The 17,629-nt window shown below is 40.2% G+C and overlaps 1 protein-coding gene across 1 annotated transcript; it reads right to left on the bottom strand.

Moving 5' to 3' along the window:
* Window positions 1-3,239: 3,239 nt before the first annotated feature.
* Window positions 3,240-17,152, bottom strand: LOC117526653 (E3 ubiquitin/ISG15 ligase TRIM25-like). The gene is made up of 11 exons (XM_034188708.1): window positions 17,039-17,152; window positions 16,148-16,756; window positions 13,617-13,712; window positions 11,627-11,860; window positions 9,492-9,654; window positions 9,373-9,399; window positions 8,233-8,407; window positions 8,050-8,177; window positions 4,104-4,283; window positions 3,888-3,947; window positions 3,240-3,790 (listed from the first exon to the last, which is right to left on the bottom strand). The coding sequence occupies exons 2-11, from the start codon at window positions 16,736-16,738 to the stop codon at window positions 3,258-3,260; spliced, it is 2,187 nt and encodes a 728-aa protein (XP_034044599.1). The 5' UTR covers window positions 16,739-16,756; window positions 17,039-17,152; the 3' UTR covers window positions 3,240-3,257.
* Window positions 17,153-17,629: the final 477 nt, after the last annotated feature.

The following is a 17,629-nucleotide window of genomic DNA, read 5'->3' as shown; positions in this document are numbered from 1 at the left end:
CGCAAGCCAGGACCAGATATGATCAGAAATGTGATATTTGTAATCTAGAGTTTTGACAAATGAATGCACCAGCTGTTAACCTGCATCTCCATCTGGGGGAGGCATTATTCCTATTTTATAGCATGCCCATATTGCTACCTCTGCTGCTCTGTGCAGTGTTAACAAGTGCTATTACACCTCAAAATGGCAACACTCTGCATTAACACCCTACAGTCTATGGTTAATACCACTGGTTGGCAGTTTTTATTATTATTATTATTATTATTATGCGTGGGCCCAAGTGGTCGTACACTTGCTACCAAAACACAGGGTTCCCAGTACAAGACCACCCATGCCCATTCGCCACGAAATGTGGAGTTGTGTTAGGAAGGGAATCCCACATAAAACTTGTGCCAAATAAACATGTGGCCCCATACTGGATCTGCTGTGGCAACCCTGAGTGTAAAAAGCGAGAAGACTAAATAACTTCTGATTATTATTATTATTAATAATACTCATACTAATAATAATAATAATAATAAACACATTTTTCAGGTATGCAAGCTGCACCAGTGTATAAGTCACAGGACCTCTCAAACCAATAAATAAAACCACAACTAATACTCCAGAAAATTGTGTATTGCATCATCATTCAAATGTCCAGTGGGAAAAGACCTAATCTGATTTTCTGTACACATTAATTCCTGCTTCTCTATCTACTCTTAAAGAAAATGAACACTACAGAGTTCATGGGAACAGTCTATATCATGCCTGTTCTCATCAGCCGACACTTCACACCAAGACATTCTACAAAACACTGTGCTGATGTCTTGGAAAGAAATTCTTCATCCCAAAACATTCAGAAGTATCACAGTGTATAAAAGTGAGAAATGCAAACTGTACATACATGGTAAATGTACATGTACAGTTACATAATTTACAGGAAGGAGTAGATCTAACCTCTGAATTTAGCTAGTGCTCCTCCTGTCTGCACCTCTACATCTAAGTGACCGGAGGTGACTGACTAAGATGCCGTCTGGCTCAAACCTAACATGAAAAGACAAAAAAAAAAGACTTCCTAGTATTCATCACTTCTCACAGGCAAATATTTATTTATTGCTATGTGTGTATGTAATGAAATACTGAAGCTTTTAAATTAAACTACTGCCAGCTTTGCTGCATCATGAGCAGGTGCTGCTGTTGCTTCACACAGGGACGGATGTACTTTGCAGGCATGCTCACAGTGTACTCTGCTTGAACATGAGCATTCCTACAAAGGTAGAAACCAGCAGCTTTTTGATTTTACAGCCATACGCATCACTGCTAGTGTAGTGAATACTGCTAGCTGATGTCATTAACTGTTTTCATACGTATCATGATCAGTGCTGTGGTGCCTCCATGCTCCCCCTGGGCCTGAAGACACATTAAGGCCCATTTTTTCCCCAGGTCTTGACTTGGTTATCTGAAGACAATTCAAGGCTTTTTCACAGCATCAGGAATTTTGCCATTTTTGAATACAATTTCAACACCTAGACAATCTGTATATACAGAAACTATGTGCTTTTACTGGAAACAACTGTTGTTCTTGAGGTGACTGTCAAATTATACCATTCATTCATTCATTGTAGCGGTGGCAGCAAAGCAAACAGCTCATCCCACTCTTCCCTATCCTCTGCCAAGTCCTGTAACTCTTCCCTGGGGATCCCAAAGTGTACCCAAGTCAGCTGGGAAATACAATCTGTCCAGCATGTCCTAGGTCTTCCCCGTGGCCTCCTCCCAGTTGGATGTGCCTGGAAGACCTCCCTAGGGAGACGACCAGGGGGCATTCTCACCAGGTGCCCAAACCACCTCGACTGGCTCCTTTCAATGCGACAATACACATTATGGAAAAAAGGTCCATGTTTTTGAGTCTTTTTGTGTGAAAATCCATCTTTGCATGATCACCCCCCTCCCCCTACATACACACAACTTTATTTGTTTTCTATTTATGCCTTGACTTTGTGGTTTCAAGTCTCTGCCCAGCCTTTGGAGGTTCAAAGCATCAGCCTGGGCCTTGAGGGATCAAAGCCTCAGCTTGAGCCTTGGGAGAATCGAGCTTGGGCCTTGAGGGTTCAAAGCCTGGGCCTGGAGGAGTCAAAGTATGGGCCTTGGGGAATCAAATTTTTAGCCTGGGTATTTAGAGGTCAAAGCCTGATTCTTGGGAGGTCAAAGCCTCTGCCTAGGTACTGAGAGATCAAAGCTTGGGCCGTACAGGATTAAAGCCTCAGCCTTTCTTGAAGGTTTGTGACTTGACTACAACGTGGGTCATGATGCTGTTACGAAGCCAGTTCCACCTTTTCCCTCATTTTCTTGCATCAATGTGAACCTTAAACTAGGGTTCAGCAAGGAAGAACCACAGACAGAAACTCCTCAAACTGGGCTCAAATTCCAAGGCCATTAAATCGTGATCAGTGCATTTGGAGAATGTTTGATAGTTTGGGTGCATTAATTCAAACAGGACCAAAAATACAATTTTTAAACGTCAAGGTGAAGCCCAGTCTCAATCATCAAATATGTATTTTTCACCAGGGACCCAAGTTACCACACACTCTCGACTGCTAAGACATTGTGACTGTGCTTCATGTTGATCCCAAAGAAAATGCACACTATAAATATTTAGATGAAATGCTGCTAGATATTAAAGACTTATTCCACCCACATAATTTACAGTTTTTTTCCCTGACATTCCATAGGCTAATACTTCAACTAATTACATGTTAAATCAACAGATTAATAACAATGAAAATAATTATTGTGGCACTAGTCATTGCTCCATCTCTCCACCTTTGTTTTTCCCCTGAAAAAGCCATCTTCCCATTTGATTTCACAATCGCTCTATCCACCGCTGTCCACCACAGTGATTCAAAACATATGAGAAGAAAAAAACCTGCACCCTCAGGTGTATATTCCATTTCATTCATCCCTTTGGCACATAGTACAACAATGTCTGCATGCATGGAAATAGCATGCAGACATGGAAAAATCCACAAAATGTATGCAAAAGACAGTAATCAGTGTTGTTAGCTCACATGTATGACAATATGTTCTTAGCCAATCTGAAGTATCTTAAATATTCTAAGAATTTTGATTTCACAATCATAAGATCTGCCCAATATGCACACAGAATGTAATTGTAGCTGATTAATTCTAATACATTATTGTGCATAAAGGCCACAAAAGCAGTTACATTTAAGAGTCAGTGTTTGTGTCATTTGCAAACATTTTGGTGCATATTCCCATTATGGCTGCAGCTTGCACAAAGAAATGGATGATCCACTTGAAAATATCCAGAAAGCTGGAAACACAGCCTCAGTAAAGGGAAAGACAAAGCAATGGAAAGGATAGGCCCTGTCTGCCACACCGTAGAAGGTAGCTGTTCCCTCCTCACAATCCACCAGCACGCCTATGCGTTTTGGATTGGGATTGTGGAGGACAACCTCAGTGCTGTTATGCCAAGCTGAGAGTCGCACATTAAACCACTCGATACACCAGGACTGGCAATTGCGGCCCAGTCGGCTGGTGGGACCTTTGCGGTCAATGCTGCCATAAGCTAAACCGATGCCAAGGAAGTTATTACTGCTTAGTTTCACTTCCCAGTAGTGGCGCCCCCGCGAAAAACCCTTGGTGGTGAGCACCTGGGAGCAGACGGTGAAGCGTTCCGGGCAGTCGGGGTAGTCTGCAGGCTCATCTGACACATCTGCCTTTGTGAAGCCCTCACTCAGTATGATGCGTTTGTGAGCAGTTCTTGGATCCAAAGTGAGTACCGTGCTGTCTGTATTGAAAAAAATTCAAATAAAAAAATAAAAGCCCAGTCATATAAAAACACCTGTTTCTATTAACATGAGAAGGACAACATCTGGTTCACTTACATTTGAGCAGGTCGTTTCTTTTTTCAGCACATGCCACATTTGGAGGAATAACTGAAGTTTCTACAACAAAGGGAGACAACGCTCATTTGTAACATCGTTCAGGTTCAGTATATGAAAATCTGAGGTCATGTCATAATTCTTTCAAAATAATTTGAAGTTCTCTTCCGTGTTTAATACTTTGCATTATGACAGCTATAAGTTGTGGATGTTCTGCACCTGGTGTCTCTCTGAGTTCCTCTTTGGGTTCCTCTTTGGGCATCTTTTTGAGTTCCTGTTTGGGTTTCTCTGCAGTTGGACTTCTTAGAGGTTGCTTGCTGAAGTCTAAGTTTATGTTCTCCATGGACCGGGCATGATTCTTATTATGTCTGAGAGGTTGCGGAGGCTTTTTAGGTTCTTCTAAATGAAGAAAGATGAAAAGGTTGTTTTGTAACTGGAGTGAAGTTTCTGAAGAGCTGGAAAGTGTTAAATGACAATTACAGTGAAAAGAATAACAGATGTTACACTAAACAGTATCAAGTGAGAAATTACAAATTATTGCATGTTAACATTAACTCAGCCACACAGGGTGTGCAGCCAGTACATTCTGAGTTCCAATCCCACACCCAGATAAATAAGGAGGATAGAAGGAGGCATGACGTTAAACTTATGTTAACATTCTGAAAGAGAAAGCCACATCATTACATCTCAGTTCTTGTAAAATATTTAATTCTTAATATGTTTTGGCTTCAACTAACAACTTTTTTTCATTATCAGTTAATTTGCAATAAGTCAATTAGTTTTTGTCCATAAAACTGTTAACAATGTTGATCAGTATTTCCCACAACCAAAGATGACATCATCAAATGTCTTGTTTTGTCCGTCACCCGAAGATATTCAGTTTATTATCACAGAGAAGTAAAGAAACTACAAAATATTCACATTAATGAAGCCAAATGATCAAAACAGTTGGCAGTACTAGTAAGGAAGATAAATACATTTATTTCCACTTTTCCAACTTAAAAAAACTAGCACATTGCCTGTGGGGATCCACGGGCTCTAGATTGGGTAGTGTACATCAAAGAGGTAGCTGATATTTCTCAAGGGTGATAATAAATTATGCAGTTTCTGTAATGATTTTAAGTGAAAGTGCAGGAAATTAAAATGAGAAAGTTTAGTGAATAATTGCATTTATTTTTTGGCACATTTAGTTTATGTCATTTTTTACAACTGGTAAGGTTGAGATATTTCCTTTGTTCAGAGCTTGTCTGATTATGAGGAACTGATTGATTATATCAACGTCCACTGTTCACTGTTGTTCGCTAATGTCCCTAATGTCTTCAAAGATACTAGTCCTATCAACTTTACATTATCACTTCATTCATCCTTGACCCAAAATACATAAGCAGACCAAACAGCAAATGTCAGCTCTCCCCAGTTTCTCTGTGATCAAAGCCATACACATGCACACAAAGGCCGCTTGGCTATTTGTATATAGATGTTGGGTTTTTCTCTTTGTTTTTTGTTTTTTTTACATTTAAATATATAAGTAGGCCATCAGTAAATGTCTACAGCTCCCTATTTGGACCAGTAGATCTTGGTAGATGAATAAGTTTAAAAGCAGATGAATTCAACAAACAACTGGGCACACCTGACTGAGAGGAGCTTCAGGTGGTGATTTATTACTTGAATACTTGTTTCAAACTGTTCACACTTCTTACTCAGAATATTTAGATTTCATGGAAATGACTCAGTAGCATACAGGTGTACTGATGAAGACGTTAAAAACAATTAAAGTTTGACAATATAGATTCCTGCAGATTAATTCTTTATGAATGCATGATACCATAATAAAAGGTTCTGTGTGTCAGCGACATCTGATGAATCCCATCTGACGCACAAACCTTCCAACAAGTAAAATCCATACTCGCTCCAAACTGTTCCAAGGTCAAATGTCATGTACCAATAGAAAGGTGCTTATGACTCGGGATGAGATTTTAACATCGCTACTGTTGTCTGTGCTGTGTATTGCCCCGGTCCTTTAAAGGTATTCTTATAGGTACTTTTTGGAGAACAAAATAATTAAATTAAGAACAGAATTTACAATGCTTTATTTTCTATATAGCACATAAGTCAAATGCAACCATACTTTTGAGAGAGAGAGACAGACGCTACTCTCTCTCTCTCGTTCATGCACAATTAAGGCCTGTGTGTCCACAGAGTGCACACACAAGACACATGCACGTGCATACTCTCAGCGAGAAAGAGACAGGCAGTCGCGCAAACACATACAGTCGGGAAGACAGACGGACAAATGTATAGACACATGCACATAAACACAAGCTGCCAGCGCAGGAAGACAGAGAGCGTGAGACAGAGACAAGCTGTGATGTGTGACAAGAGGCGCTGCCTTCATCTCTGCACGACAGGCGCTAAAGGAGAGAGAGCTCTAAATTTGTTTCTTTAATTTCTCCAGTACTGACAGCAGTACCGTTAAGGGGCGGGGCTTATCAAAGCTCCAGTCTTTAGTAAGCTAGCACCGCGGCCCTTTTAATACCATGTTTCAATACCTACAGTGCATCTGGAAAATATTCACAGCGCTTCACTTTTTCCACATTTTGTTATGTTACAGCCTTATTCCAAAACGTATTAAATTCATTTTTTTTCCACTCAAAATTCTACACACAATACCCTATAATGATGTGGATAACATTTTTGGGGATTTTTGCAAATGTGTTAAAAAAAAAAAAAAAAAAAAAAAAAACTCAAATTGTATGCACATAGGTATTCACAGTCTTTGCCATGAAGCTCAAAATTGAGCTCAGGTGCATCCTGTTTCCACTGATCATCCTTGAGATGTTTCTACAGCTTAATTGGAGTCCACCTGGGGTAAATTCAGTTGACTGGACATGATTTGGAAAGACACACACCTGTCTACATATAAGGTCCCTCAGACCACAAACCAAGCATGAAGTCAAAGGAATTGTCTGTAGACCTCTGAGACAGGATTGCCTTGAGGCACAAATCTGGGAAAGGGTACAGAAACATTTCTGCTGCTTTGAAGGTCCCTATGAGCACAGTGGCCTCCATCATCCATAAATGAAAGGTGTTCAGATCCACCAGGACTCTTCCTAGAGCTGGCTGCCCATCTAAACTGAGTGATCAAGGGAGAAGGACCTTAATCAGGGAGGTGACCAAGAAACTGATGGTCACTCTGTCAGATCTCCAGCATTCCTCTGTGGAGAGAGGAGAACCTTCCAGAAGGACAACCACCTCTGCAGCAATCCACCAATTAGTCCTGTATGGTAGAGTGGCCAGACGGAAGCCACTCCTTAGTAAAAGGCACATGGCTGTACATAGACACTCCCCACCCAACCTGATGGAGCTTGAGAGGTGCTGCAAAGAGGAATGGACAAAACTGACCAAAGATAGGTGCACCTAGAGTGTGGCATCATATTCAAGAAGACATGAAGCTGTAATTTCTGCCAAAGGTGCATCAACAAAGTATTGAACAAAGGGTGTGAATACTTACATATATGTGATTTCTTAGTTTTTCATTTTTAATAAATTTGCAAAAATTAAAACAAAAAACATTTTTCATATTGTCATTATGGGGTGTCGTGAGTAAAATTTTGAGGGGAAAAATTAATTTACTCCATTTTGGAATAAGGCTGTAACATAGAATGTGGAAAAAGTGAAGCACTGTGAATACGTTGTGGTTCCTCCAGGTAAAACTGGAGTTGCGTCAGGAAGGGCATCTGGCGTAAAACTTGTGCCAAATACCAATGTGGATCTTGCTGTATCCACAGTGGTGACCCCGACCCAAAACGGGAGCAGCAGACATGACAACACACTGTGAATACTTTCTGGATGCACTATATCCCTAATTGCAACTTCATATTAGTGTTTAACAATAACAATATGTGTAGATGGAGCAAATTCCTCTAACAGCCATCTGAAGCTGCCCCTAAAGATATGTAAGCATTGGGCCAAATATTTGACCATGGCCCGTAGCCTTGACCTTTAAAAAATATTCCTGAAAATCAAATCACTTTGTTTTTAGCTTCTTATGATTCAGTCCTAATCCTATCAAAACTGATTTATGTTGTTCAAACCCATGGATACATGGGACTGAATGCAAATAAAAAGGGAGAGAGAGAAAAAGAGAGCGTGAGAGAGCTCTTACGTTGAACTTTTTTCTTTTGGCCTGGCCTGGTCATAGGTTGATTCCCAGGGATGAGGAAATGGACAAAGTTAGGATGTCCAGGAGGTCCCATAAATTCTAAAACAAGGGTAGGCAAAAAAAAAAACACTCTTGATTAGTGAACTGTGCATCAGCGTGCCATCCCTTCTTCAAAATATGTTTTGCGTTGAAAAAAAAACAAGAATAAAACACGTATACTTTGTAGAAAAGAGACTGTATATACCACATGGGCGGTCAGGTGCTAAATGGTGTAAATGAGAACGAAAATATCCCAAGGGAGGAACTGGTCCTTCACTTGGCATCATTGGTGTTTGTCTGTCAGTGTTGACAGTGAATTCACCTAAATACAACATCAAAATACTCTGATTAAAATCACCGTACTATCCACGTGTACACCATGTACAACAGTTACACCGCCAATACCACAAAATCTGCACCAATTTGGGGAATATACACGTGTGCCTTAGGCTGGCCACAATAAAAGGCCACTCTAAAATGTGCAGTTTTGCTTTATTGGGGGGGGGGGATTTCAGAAAACCAGTATTTGGTGTGACCACAGTTTGTCTCATGCAGTGCAACAAATCTCCTTCGCAGGTCGAGACTCCGATAAGGATGACGAGCATGGAGATGAGCTTCCCTGAGACGGTTTCTGACAATATGTGAAATCTTTTGAAAGAGAAATCTTTTGGTTCTGTAAACCGACTGTTGCAGCAGCTATCTGGTTGGCTGGTCTCAGACAATCTTGAGGTGAACATGCTGAATGTAGAGGTCCTGGGCTGGTGTGGTTACACGTGGTCTGTAGTTGTGAGGCCGGTTGGATGTACTGCCAAATTCTCTGAAACGCCTTTGGAGATGACTTGTGGTAGAGAAATGAACATTCAATTCATGGGCAACAGCTCTGGAGGACATTCCTGCAGTCAGCATGCCAATTGCACTTTCCCTCATAACTTGTGACATTTGTGGCATTGTGCTGTGTGATCAAACTGAACATTTCACAGTGGCCTTTTATTGTGACATCCTAAGGCACACCTATGCAATAATCATGCTGTCTAATTAGCATCTTGATATGCCACACCTGTGAGGTGGGATGAATTATCTAGGCAAAGAAGTGCTCATTAACAGATTTAGACAGATTTGTGAACAATATTTGAGCGAAAGAGGTCTTTTGTGTATACAGAAAGTTTTACATCTTTGAGTTCAGCTCATGAAAAAGGGGAGCAAAAACAGAAGTGTTGCGTTTATATTTTTGTTCAGTGTATTTAAAATGATTGTCTTGATTTGATTGCCACAAGAGTATTTTCTCACCAGTTTGAACGATACCAGTGTTAACTTCTGAAACAAAAACAGACAACAGAATTGACTTCGCTGTTCATAAAATATCTTGAACTACAGAATGTTTGACTTGAAAGAACCTGCACATGCACCTGGTAGTGGTAGTCGGGCCTCAAACGGTTGCTTAAAGACCTCTGTCAGATGCTTCTTCAGGCCAACAGCAGAGGTCTGAACTGCCGTCACTTTCTTGGAGTCCAGGTTGACTCGAGGGACAAAAGGTTCAAACTTTACAGCTGCAGGCAGGTCAACTGCAGCCTGTGTGGAACAAGAAACTTTCCGTTTGTTTGTTTTATCCAAAATCAGTTACTAAGTTGTGTTTGTTCAAACACAGAGAAGATTCATGCAAGCCAGGAACAAAATTTGGCCCATTTGCATGTTTGCCAAGTGGTTCAAGACCACCGCTGCTCATTCTCCATGTAATGTGGAGTTGCATCGGTAAGTACATCCAATGTAAAACTCCTGCCAAATCAACATGTAGATCCATGAGGGGAAAAAAGCCAGAAGCTGAAGGGACTTACTCTGCATGTTTCCATGACGTACAGTAGTGTTCAGAATAATAGTAGTGCTATGTGACTAAAAAGATTAATCCAGGTTTTGAGTATATTTCTTATTGTTACATGGGAAACAAGGTACCAGTAGATTCAGTAGACTCTCACAAATCCAACAAGACCAAGCATTCATGATATGCACACTCTTAAGGCTATGAAACTGGGCTATTAGTAAAAAAAAAGTAGAAAAGGGGGTGTTCACAATAATAGTAGTGTGGCATTCAGTCAGTGAGTTCATTAATTTTGTGGAACAAACAGGTGTGAATCAGGTGTCCCCTAATTAAGGATGAAGCCAGCACCTGTTGAACATGCTTTTCTCTTTGAAAGCCTGAGGAAAATGGGACGTTCAAGACATTGTTCAGAAGAACAGCATAGTTTGATGAAAAAGTTGATTAGAGAGGGGAAAACTTATACGCAGGTGCAAAAAATTATAGGCTGTTCATCTACAATGATCTCCAATGCTTTAAAATGGACAAAAAAAAAAAAAAAAAAAAAACAGACGCGTGGAAGAAAACAGAAAACAACCACCAAAACGGATAGACGAATAACCAGAATGGCAAAGGATCACCCATTGATCAGCTCCAGGATGATCAAAGACAGTCTGGAGTTACCTGTAAGTGCTGTGACAGTTAGAAGACCCCTGTGTGAAGCTAATTTATTTGCAAGAATCCCCCGCAAAGTCCCTCTGTTAAATAAAAGACATGTGCAGAAGAGGTTACAATTTGCCAAAGAACACATCAACTGGCCTAAAGAGAAATGGAGGAATATTTTGTGGACTGATGCGAGTAAAATAGTTCTTTTTGGGTCCAAGGGCCGCAGACAGTTTGTGAGACGACCCCCAAACTCTGAATTCAAGCCACAGTTCACAGTGAAGACAGTGAAGCATGGTGGTGCAAGCATCATGATATGGGCATGTTTCTCCTACTATGGTGTTGGGCCTATATATCGCATACCAGGTATCATGGATCAGTTTGGATATGTCAAAATACTTGAAGAGGTCATGTTGCCCTATGCTGAAGAGGACATGCCCTTGAAATGGGTGTTTCAACAAGACAATGACCCCAAGCACACTAGTAAATGAGCAAAATCTTGGTTCCAAACCAACAAAATTAATGCTTCGCAGATGTGAATAAATCATGAAAAACTGTGGTTATACAACTAAATACTAGTTTAGTGATTCACAGGATTGCTAAAAAAGCAGTTTGAACATAATAGTTTTGAGTTTGTAGCGTCAACAGCAGATGCTACTATTATTGTGAACACCCCCTTTTCTACTTTTTTTTTTTTTTTTTTACTAATAGCCCAATTTCATAGCCTTAAGAGTGTGCATATCAGGAATGCTTGGTCTTGTTGTATTTGTGAGAATCTACTGAATCTACTGGTACCTTGTTTCCCATGTAACAATAAGAAATATACTCAAAACCTGGATTAATCTTTTTAGTCACATAGCACTACTATTATTCTAAACACTACTGTATAATGGCCACATCAATGTGGTAGCATATTTCCACTTCCACATCAATGAATAATTTCTTAAAAGCCACACCTCTGTGCTTGTTAACACTCAGGACAAAACATGACCTAATATATCAACATTTTTTTCAGGTGTTGACCAGTTGAGAACACATACTGTTTAATCAGTTTAGAATTTTACGTGTTGATCATCAAGGTTCTCTCACCTCGAGGAAGGTCAGGGTTTGACTCTGACTTAGCAAATTACTGATTTCATCTTTGGCTTTGCTCATTTTGTCGATGTTATCTGTGAACTTCTTCATGAATCCTCTGATTTTTGTCTGACCGCTCTCCAGCTCACTCTCCACCACATTCAGAGCCTCACGCTCATCTTGGGCCAACATGTCCTTCATCTCCTGATACACAGCAGTCAAAGCACTCTTCTTGTTGGTTGCCGAGTCCTGTGGAAAGACCACGTGTAAAGTTAATGAGGTGTAAAAATTATTATTATTTTTTTTTTAAACAGCATAGCAGCAGCATACGAGGGCCGATTGAGAAGTTTTGAGCCTGAGCCAGATAAAGTAGGGCGTGGGTCCTCTATCTTTTGCATTCTGGGAAACCAACGTTTCTCAACATTGCACCAAGTGAGTCAAAGCTTTACACATTTTTGAGAAATGTTGGTTTCTCAGAATGCAACAAGATGGAGAACCACGTCTTTATTTTTTGGGTCAGACTCAAAACTTCTCAATCGCCCATTGTATGTCTATTTTGTGAAGCTTATGTTTAGTCACCTCTGAACCTGAGCCTCATTCCTATGGAAACATTTTAGGATATTCCTGTTACATGTCACACAACCCACAAACAAGCTGTATCAGACCTAAATTATGTTTATAGTATTTTTTGTGAAAACACTGAGAATTGTGGGACTTTGGAGATGTTTAACATGAAACCGCAAACATAATGATGTAAAAGCTAGATAAAACTGGTTTTACAGAATATGAACCCTTTAATAACCATCTTATTTTAGCTACATTGGACTACATTCTTTTTCAGATCTGTTCACTGAAGGTCAATACCTGAATCACAAATCTACAATCTTCACCTGGTATTATTCCATTCCATAGTCCATGCGTTGTTTGGTTTTCATACCACATACTCCTATAGTCAGGGGTGCACATAACTGGTACTCATGGTGCTTGTGCGAGCTAAAAATAAATTATGCGTAGTAGAAAACACGAGGGAAGCACTTCATAAGAAGAAAGCAATAACAGACTGTAGGAAAAGTGTTTCCCTCCGCTGTGCATCAATGAGTACCAGTTATGTGCACCCCTGCCTATAGTCTCTATATTCATTGCAGTAGTTTCTGATTGTTTACTTTTGGGTGCAGGTTTTATTTAGGAATGACCTCACATAAAATTAACACAATCTTTTTGACTTTGCAGTTACAGTTTGTTTGCAGTTAATTCTTGAAATTATGAGTTATTTATACACTAATGTCTTTGGTGTTGTGTTTAATAAGATTAATTTTTGGTATATTTCAGTGTTGTATAGGACGGAGAAACTGCCTTTAAATTCTGACATTTGAAATTATTTGTTAATGCAAGTAAAAGAGGGTACAGTAGGTTAATAGTCAAATCCTTATGTTTTTACTAATTGTTTTGGATGATGAGTGAGTCTGTTATTCTGCTGGGGCTGATTCATTTATGAGAGTTTGGACTCTCAGAGGAGGGTATGTTGTAATTTTTTTCATATCTCATCCATTTAATTGCATTACCTTTATGCATTTGATCATTTCATTCATTCATTCAGGGTTTTGGTGTAACCAGGAGAGCAAAGTCTGTGATATGTCAGCAGACATCAGTGAAGGATTGTTTTGTCTAAATGTCCTTGGCTGAGCTGTGAGAATCAAGGTCTGAAAGAACTCCAGACTGGTTACAGGTCCATAAATGATCTTCCTCTTAGGGAGCATAAAAGCATGTTGTTGCCAGGAGGAGTTTTTTTTTGTCTTTGCTTTATCCTGTCATTTTTGGTTTGTCTTTTGAACTATGCCTTGTGATACCTGTGTTTTTGATATGCATGAGTCATATGTAAAAAAAAAAAAAAGCCCAAGAAGAGACTACAGATTTCCATGTCATTCCTAAGTCCTTTTGTTTGAGCAACAAAAATTAACAATGCAGCACAGTATGAAATAAATAATAATAAAATGCTAGGGCTTACCTTTAATTTGTTCTGCATGTCCCTCATCTGAGATACACAATTTTCATTCTTGGTGATCTTTCCATCCAGAACATCCAACTTGGCTCTCAGATCAAACTAGAAACAGACAAGTTGCAAAACTGTGTTTTAACACTGTATTTGCAATCGTACTCCACTGGATGGATGGCTGGCAAGATGTTTTGGGGACCTGTGAGATTTCAAGTTCATGTGAACTTCTGGATATCTTTTATGTGACTGACTAATATCGACATACACAGACAAACCAGACATTCTATAATACAGTGGAAGCCACATCGATGGGTGATGTTGGTGGGACCAACAGGATTTCCAGTTGGTGTGCCGTGAACTTCTGAGTGACTGAGATCCTGACATTGCCAGATATAGACCATATAGGAGTTATAGTTTTTTTTTTGTTTTTTTTTTAGAACGGAGGAGGTCTCTTGCAGTAGTAGCAAAATTCCATAACCAAAGACCAATAAGAAGTCCAACTGGTTTAAGCAACTTGCTATCTCCAACGTGAATGACCGACATCCAGCAAAAATATACATACACTATGCACTCGGTTCTCTGGGAGGACAATCCACAACTTCTCATTGTTCATTCAGTTTTCTGTCCGTTTCCCATAATAAGCCATGTTTGTTGTTTGAGCTTTAATTTTCCTGTTATAAATCCTTCATCTAGAACGCGGTGAACTTGAAGGGCAAATACAGCAGGCTGCTACTGATCACCTCAGCAGGAGATGTCACAGGTCATCAGGACTTTAAATTGAGGGGAGAAGCTCAAGAGTAAAACTACTTGTTGAGGAAATCAGTTTCAAGGAAAACCTGCACCATCTTGGCTCTTCACAACATATTACTGCCCACCCCTAATCTAGGCAGAATGACCATAATAAATGGCCATCCCAAGGAGTCTGGTCTGCTCAAGGTTTCTTCCTGTACAATGACAAAACCCAAGTACAAGGAGTTTTTCCTTTCTCACTGTCACCAATGTATTGCTCACTGGGTGTGAAAGTTCTAGAGTGGTTCTCAACCCAGTCCTCAAGTACCACCTGACCTACACTTTTACCATCTCTCCCTGATCTGCCTCAAGCTGAGTGGATCATTCAGGTGTGCAGCCAATCAAGTACTACCAGACATCTGAATGCCACTGCTGAAGCACCTCCAAACAGCCCCCGGTCTTCCCAAGTGGTCTCCAAGCATAGTGTTGATCAGGTCCTACTCTGTTTAAAAAAAGGTATTTCTCTCATATGTTGCAACTGTCAAAGGTGATAAGAGCACTCAGAGACTAGACAGGTGACATTGTTTTAATCAGGTATGAACATTCCACTTGGACCTGCGGCAAGCCGAGTTTGCATGATGGGTGTGATACGAGGGATGCACTGAAGCATTTTACCAGACCAGTACTGGATGGTGTGCATTTGTACTGGTTAACAATGAAATCTCCTCACGGTTCTTTTTTATTAACTAAGGTCCAGAAACTATTTCTCAGGTTAAATTTATTAAAAGTTACAGTGAGATTACAGGCTTGGGTTCTTGCTGACTTCACTTGCAGAAGAGCTCCACCCAATCAGAACCGCAAACAAACAAAGAAGCCAAATACTTTTTAAAAAAGGCAATGTAGGCATGGCAAAGGGTGGATGCCATTCTTGTATCTCCTAACTTATAGGCTTCCCGTAGGGAGAGGGCGGAATCCACTCCACCGCCCTGCCTAAAGCCCGCTCTGCATGGCAAATATTGAAACCAGAGTTGCTTTGTTGTATGCTGGAAGCTTAACCAGTTACAACCAGTTCATGTGTTGAGTTATGCATGTTTAAAAATATAACAAAAACTCATAAAAAGTATAACCATTTAACTATAGCAATTACTTAATAACAAGATAGCAAAATAGAAGATAAACACATATATCTAACAATATAGTTAGATTTTGGCCAATCATCTCCTGCGATGTCATGTCAGACAGCTGTGCTTAGAGGGCCATACTAAAATGGGGCGAAATAGGGACTGATAATCACGAAATGGGATAAAATGTAACTAAATGGAGCAGACTGACTCCAAATATGTACTTTTATTTAAATGTTTGGCATTTGTTTGTTTTTGTGAGATGCGCTCAGTACATGTACTAGGGACAGGTCTGCCATCTGGTGTTCAAGAGCTGAAACGTCAGCCAATGGGTCAGTCTGCTCCATTTCGTTACCTTTTACCCCCATTTTGGTTAAAAAAAAAATTAAAAAGTACTTAATTGAATCATATTTGGAGTCAGTCTGCTCCATTTTGTTACATTTTACCCCCATTTCAAGATTATCAGGCTCCATTACATCCCATTTCGTCCATTTCTTATTTTAGTATAGCCACGTAGATGATGCCTTATCCAGCACAGTCATATGCTTCAAGGATCCTTCATATTAATCGCAGTTATTGCAGTTGATCAGTCACCCATTCTCAAAACACAGATATCTGGGGCTCTGCAGAGGATTCTCATTCCTGTTTATGGGTTCCAAAAATTGGAGAACTTGTCAGATAACATCCACCCACCTCATTGACGTTCCTCCGCTCCTCAGTCGTGGTAAAGTTGCAGCCTTTGTGGGCTTGCTGGAGACAGAGGCTGCAGATTAAGCGGTCATGCTGGGTGCAGAAGAGCTCCAACAGCTTGTGGTGGTCGGGACAGATGTGTTCAGAGAGGTCGATCACTGACTCACTCAGCTGGTGGAGATGAAATCTCGGGTTCTCCCTGTGAGGTCTCAGGTGTTCCTCACAGAAGGAGGCCATGCAGGTGAAGCAGGTCTGAAAAGCTTCTGCCTCCATACAGGTATCACAATGTATGAAGGCTTTTTTCTCAACTTGGACCTCGTCTACCTTGTCCTCAGCCCTGGTCTGTTTCATCTTGAAGGTGTGGACTACAGTTGCCAGGACAGTGTTCTTCTTCAGCTCGGGTTTGGTGGGGAAGTGGCACCGGCACTGAGGACAGCTGTAGGTGTCTGTCCAGAAGGACAGGAGACAGTTCTGGCAGAAGTTGTGTCCACAGGGGATAGTCACCGGACAGTCAAAGGCAGACAGACAGATGCTGCAGGTCAGCTCGTCCTCCAGACTGAGCAGGGAAAGCTCACCGTCCATACACTCCGCCATGACGACAAGAAACGAAACCTAAGAAGACCGAGGACGAAAAACGAAAGTAAAGTTCTCAACTCCTCCTTTTATTTACAAAGCGTTATTTTACTTTAAGAGCTGCCCCTTTTTGTCAGAGACAACAGGAAATGAGGAATGGCAAAAAAAAAAAACAGCAAAATAAATAAGTAAATGAAAGACGTTGTTTAATGTTAAACGCCACCAAGACATCCAGGAAGTAGACGGACTCAAATCACGAACACATCGTGTGGAAAACAGGAATATGTAAATAAGACAGATATAAAGTATATTTCAACACACCTTCTGGGTTCAATAAGTCCAAGTCCACATAAAAACTTCTCAATTACTGCAAAATGAAAGTTTGTGACAAGAGAAGTCGCTCTCGCTCTCTCTCTCTCACTTTTCTCCTCCGGGGGGGGGGCTGACAGTGTTGTGAAATTATCAAAACACACGCAGTCTAAATATACAATAAAAACGCCTGCGAAAAAAAAAATAATAATAATTTTTACTATTTTAATTACACAATTTCCATGGTCTATAGAATTAAAAAAAATGCACAGATATTTAAAAATTTGTCTGCCTCTTGCATTAAATCAAACACATTTTTTAAATATAAGATAAAAACTCTTGTGAAAATCACAAATGAATTTCAGCATTTTTTTTATCACTTAATTTCACTGTTCTCTTTAAAAAAAAATATGCATAGGCATAATACAAGCATCGTGCAGCAGCTCGAAGCTCGCTCATGGTACAGGGTGTCCTAAACAGGAAGTGCCACATTTTGAATCCACAGTAAAACTAGCACTGGTACCACAGTCTCTTGTACAAAGAGACTGGTTGCGTGTTTTTGAAAATATGGCTGTGATTGGTCCATCTGATACGTCGGCCGCT

Source organism: Thalassophryne amazonica, chromosome 15, assembly GCF_902500255.1.
Source record: "Thalassophryne amazonica chromosome 15, fThaAma1.1, whole genome shotgun sequence".
NCBI lineage: Eukaryota > Metazoa > Chordata > Actinopteri > Batrachoidiformes > Batrachoididae > Thalassophryne > Thalassophryne amazonica.
This window is presented reverse-complemented; position numbering and strand designations above follow the sequence as displayed.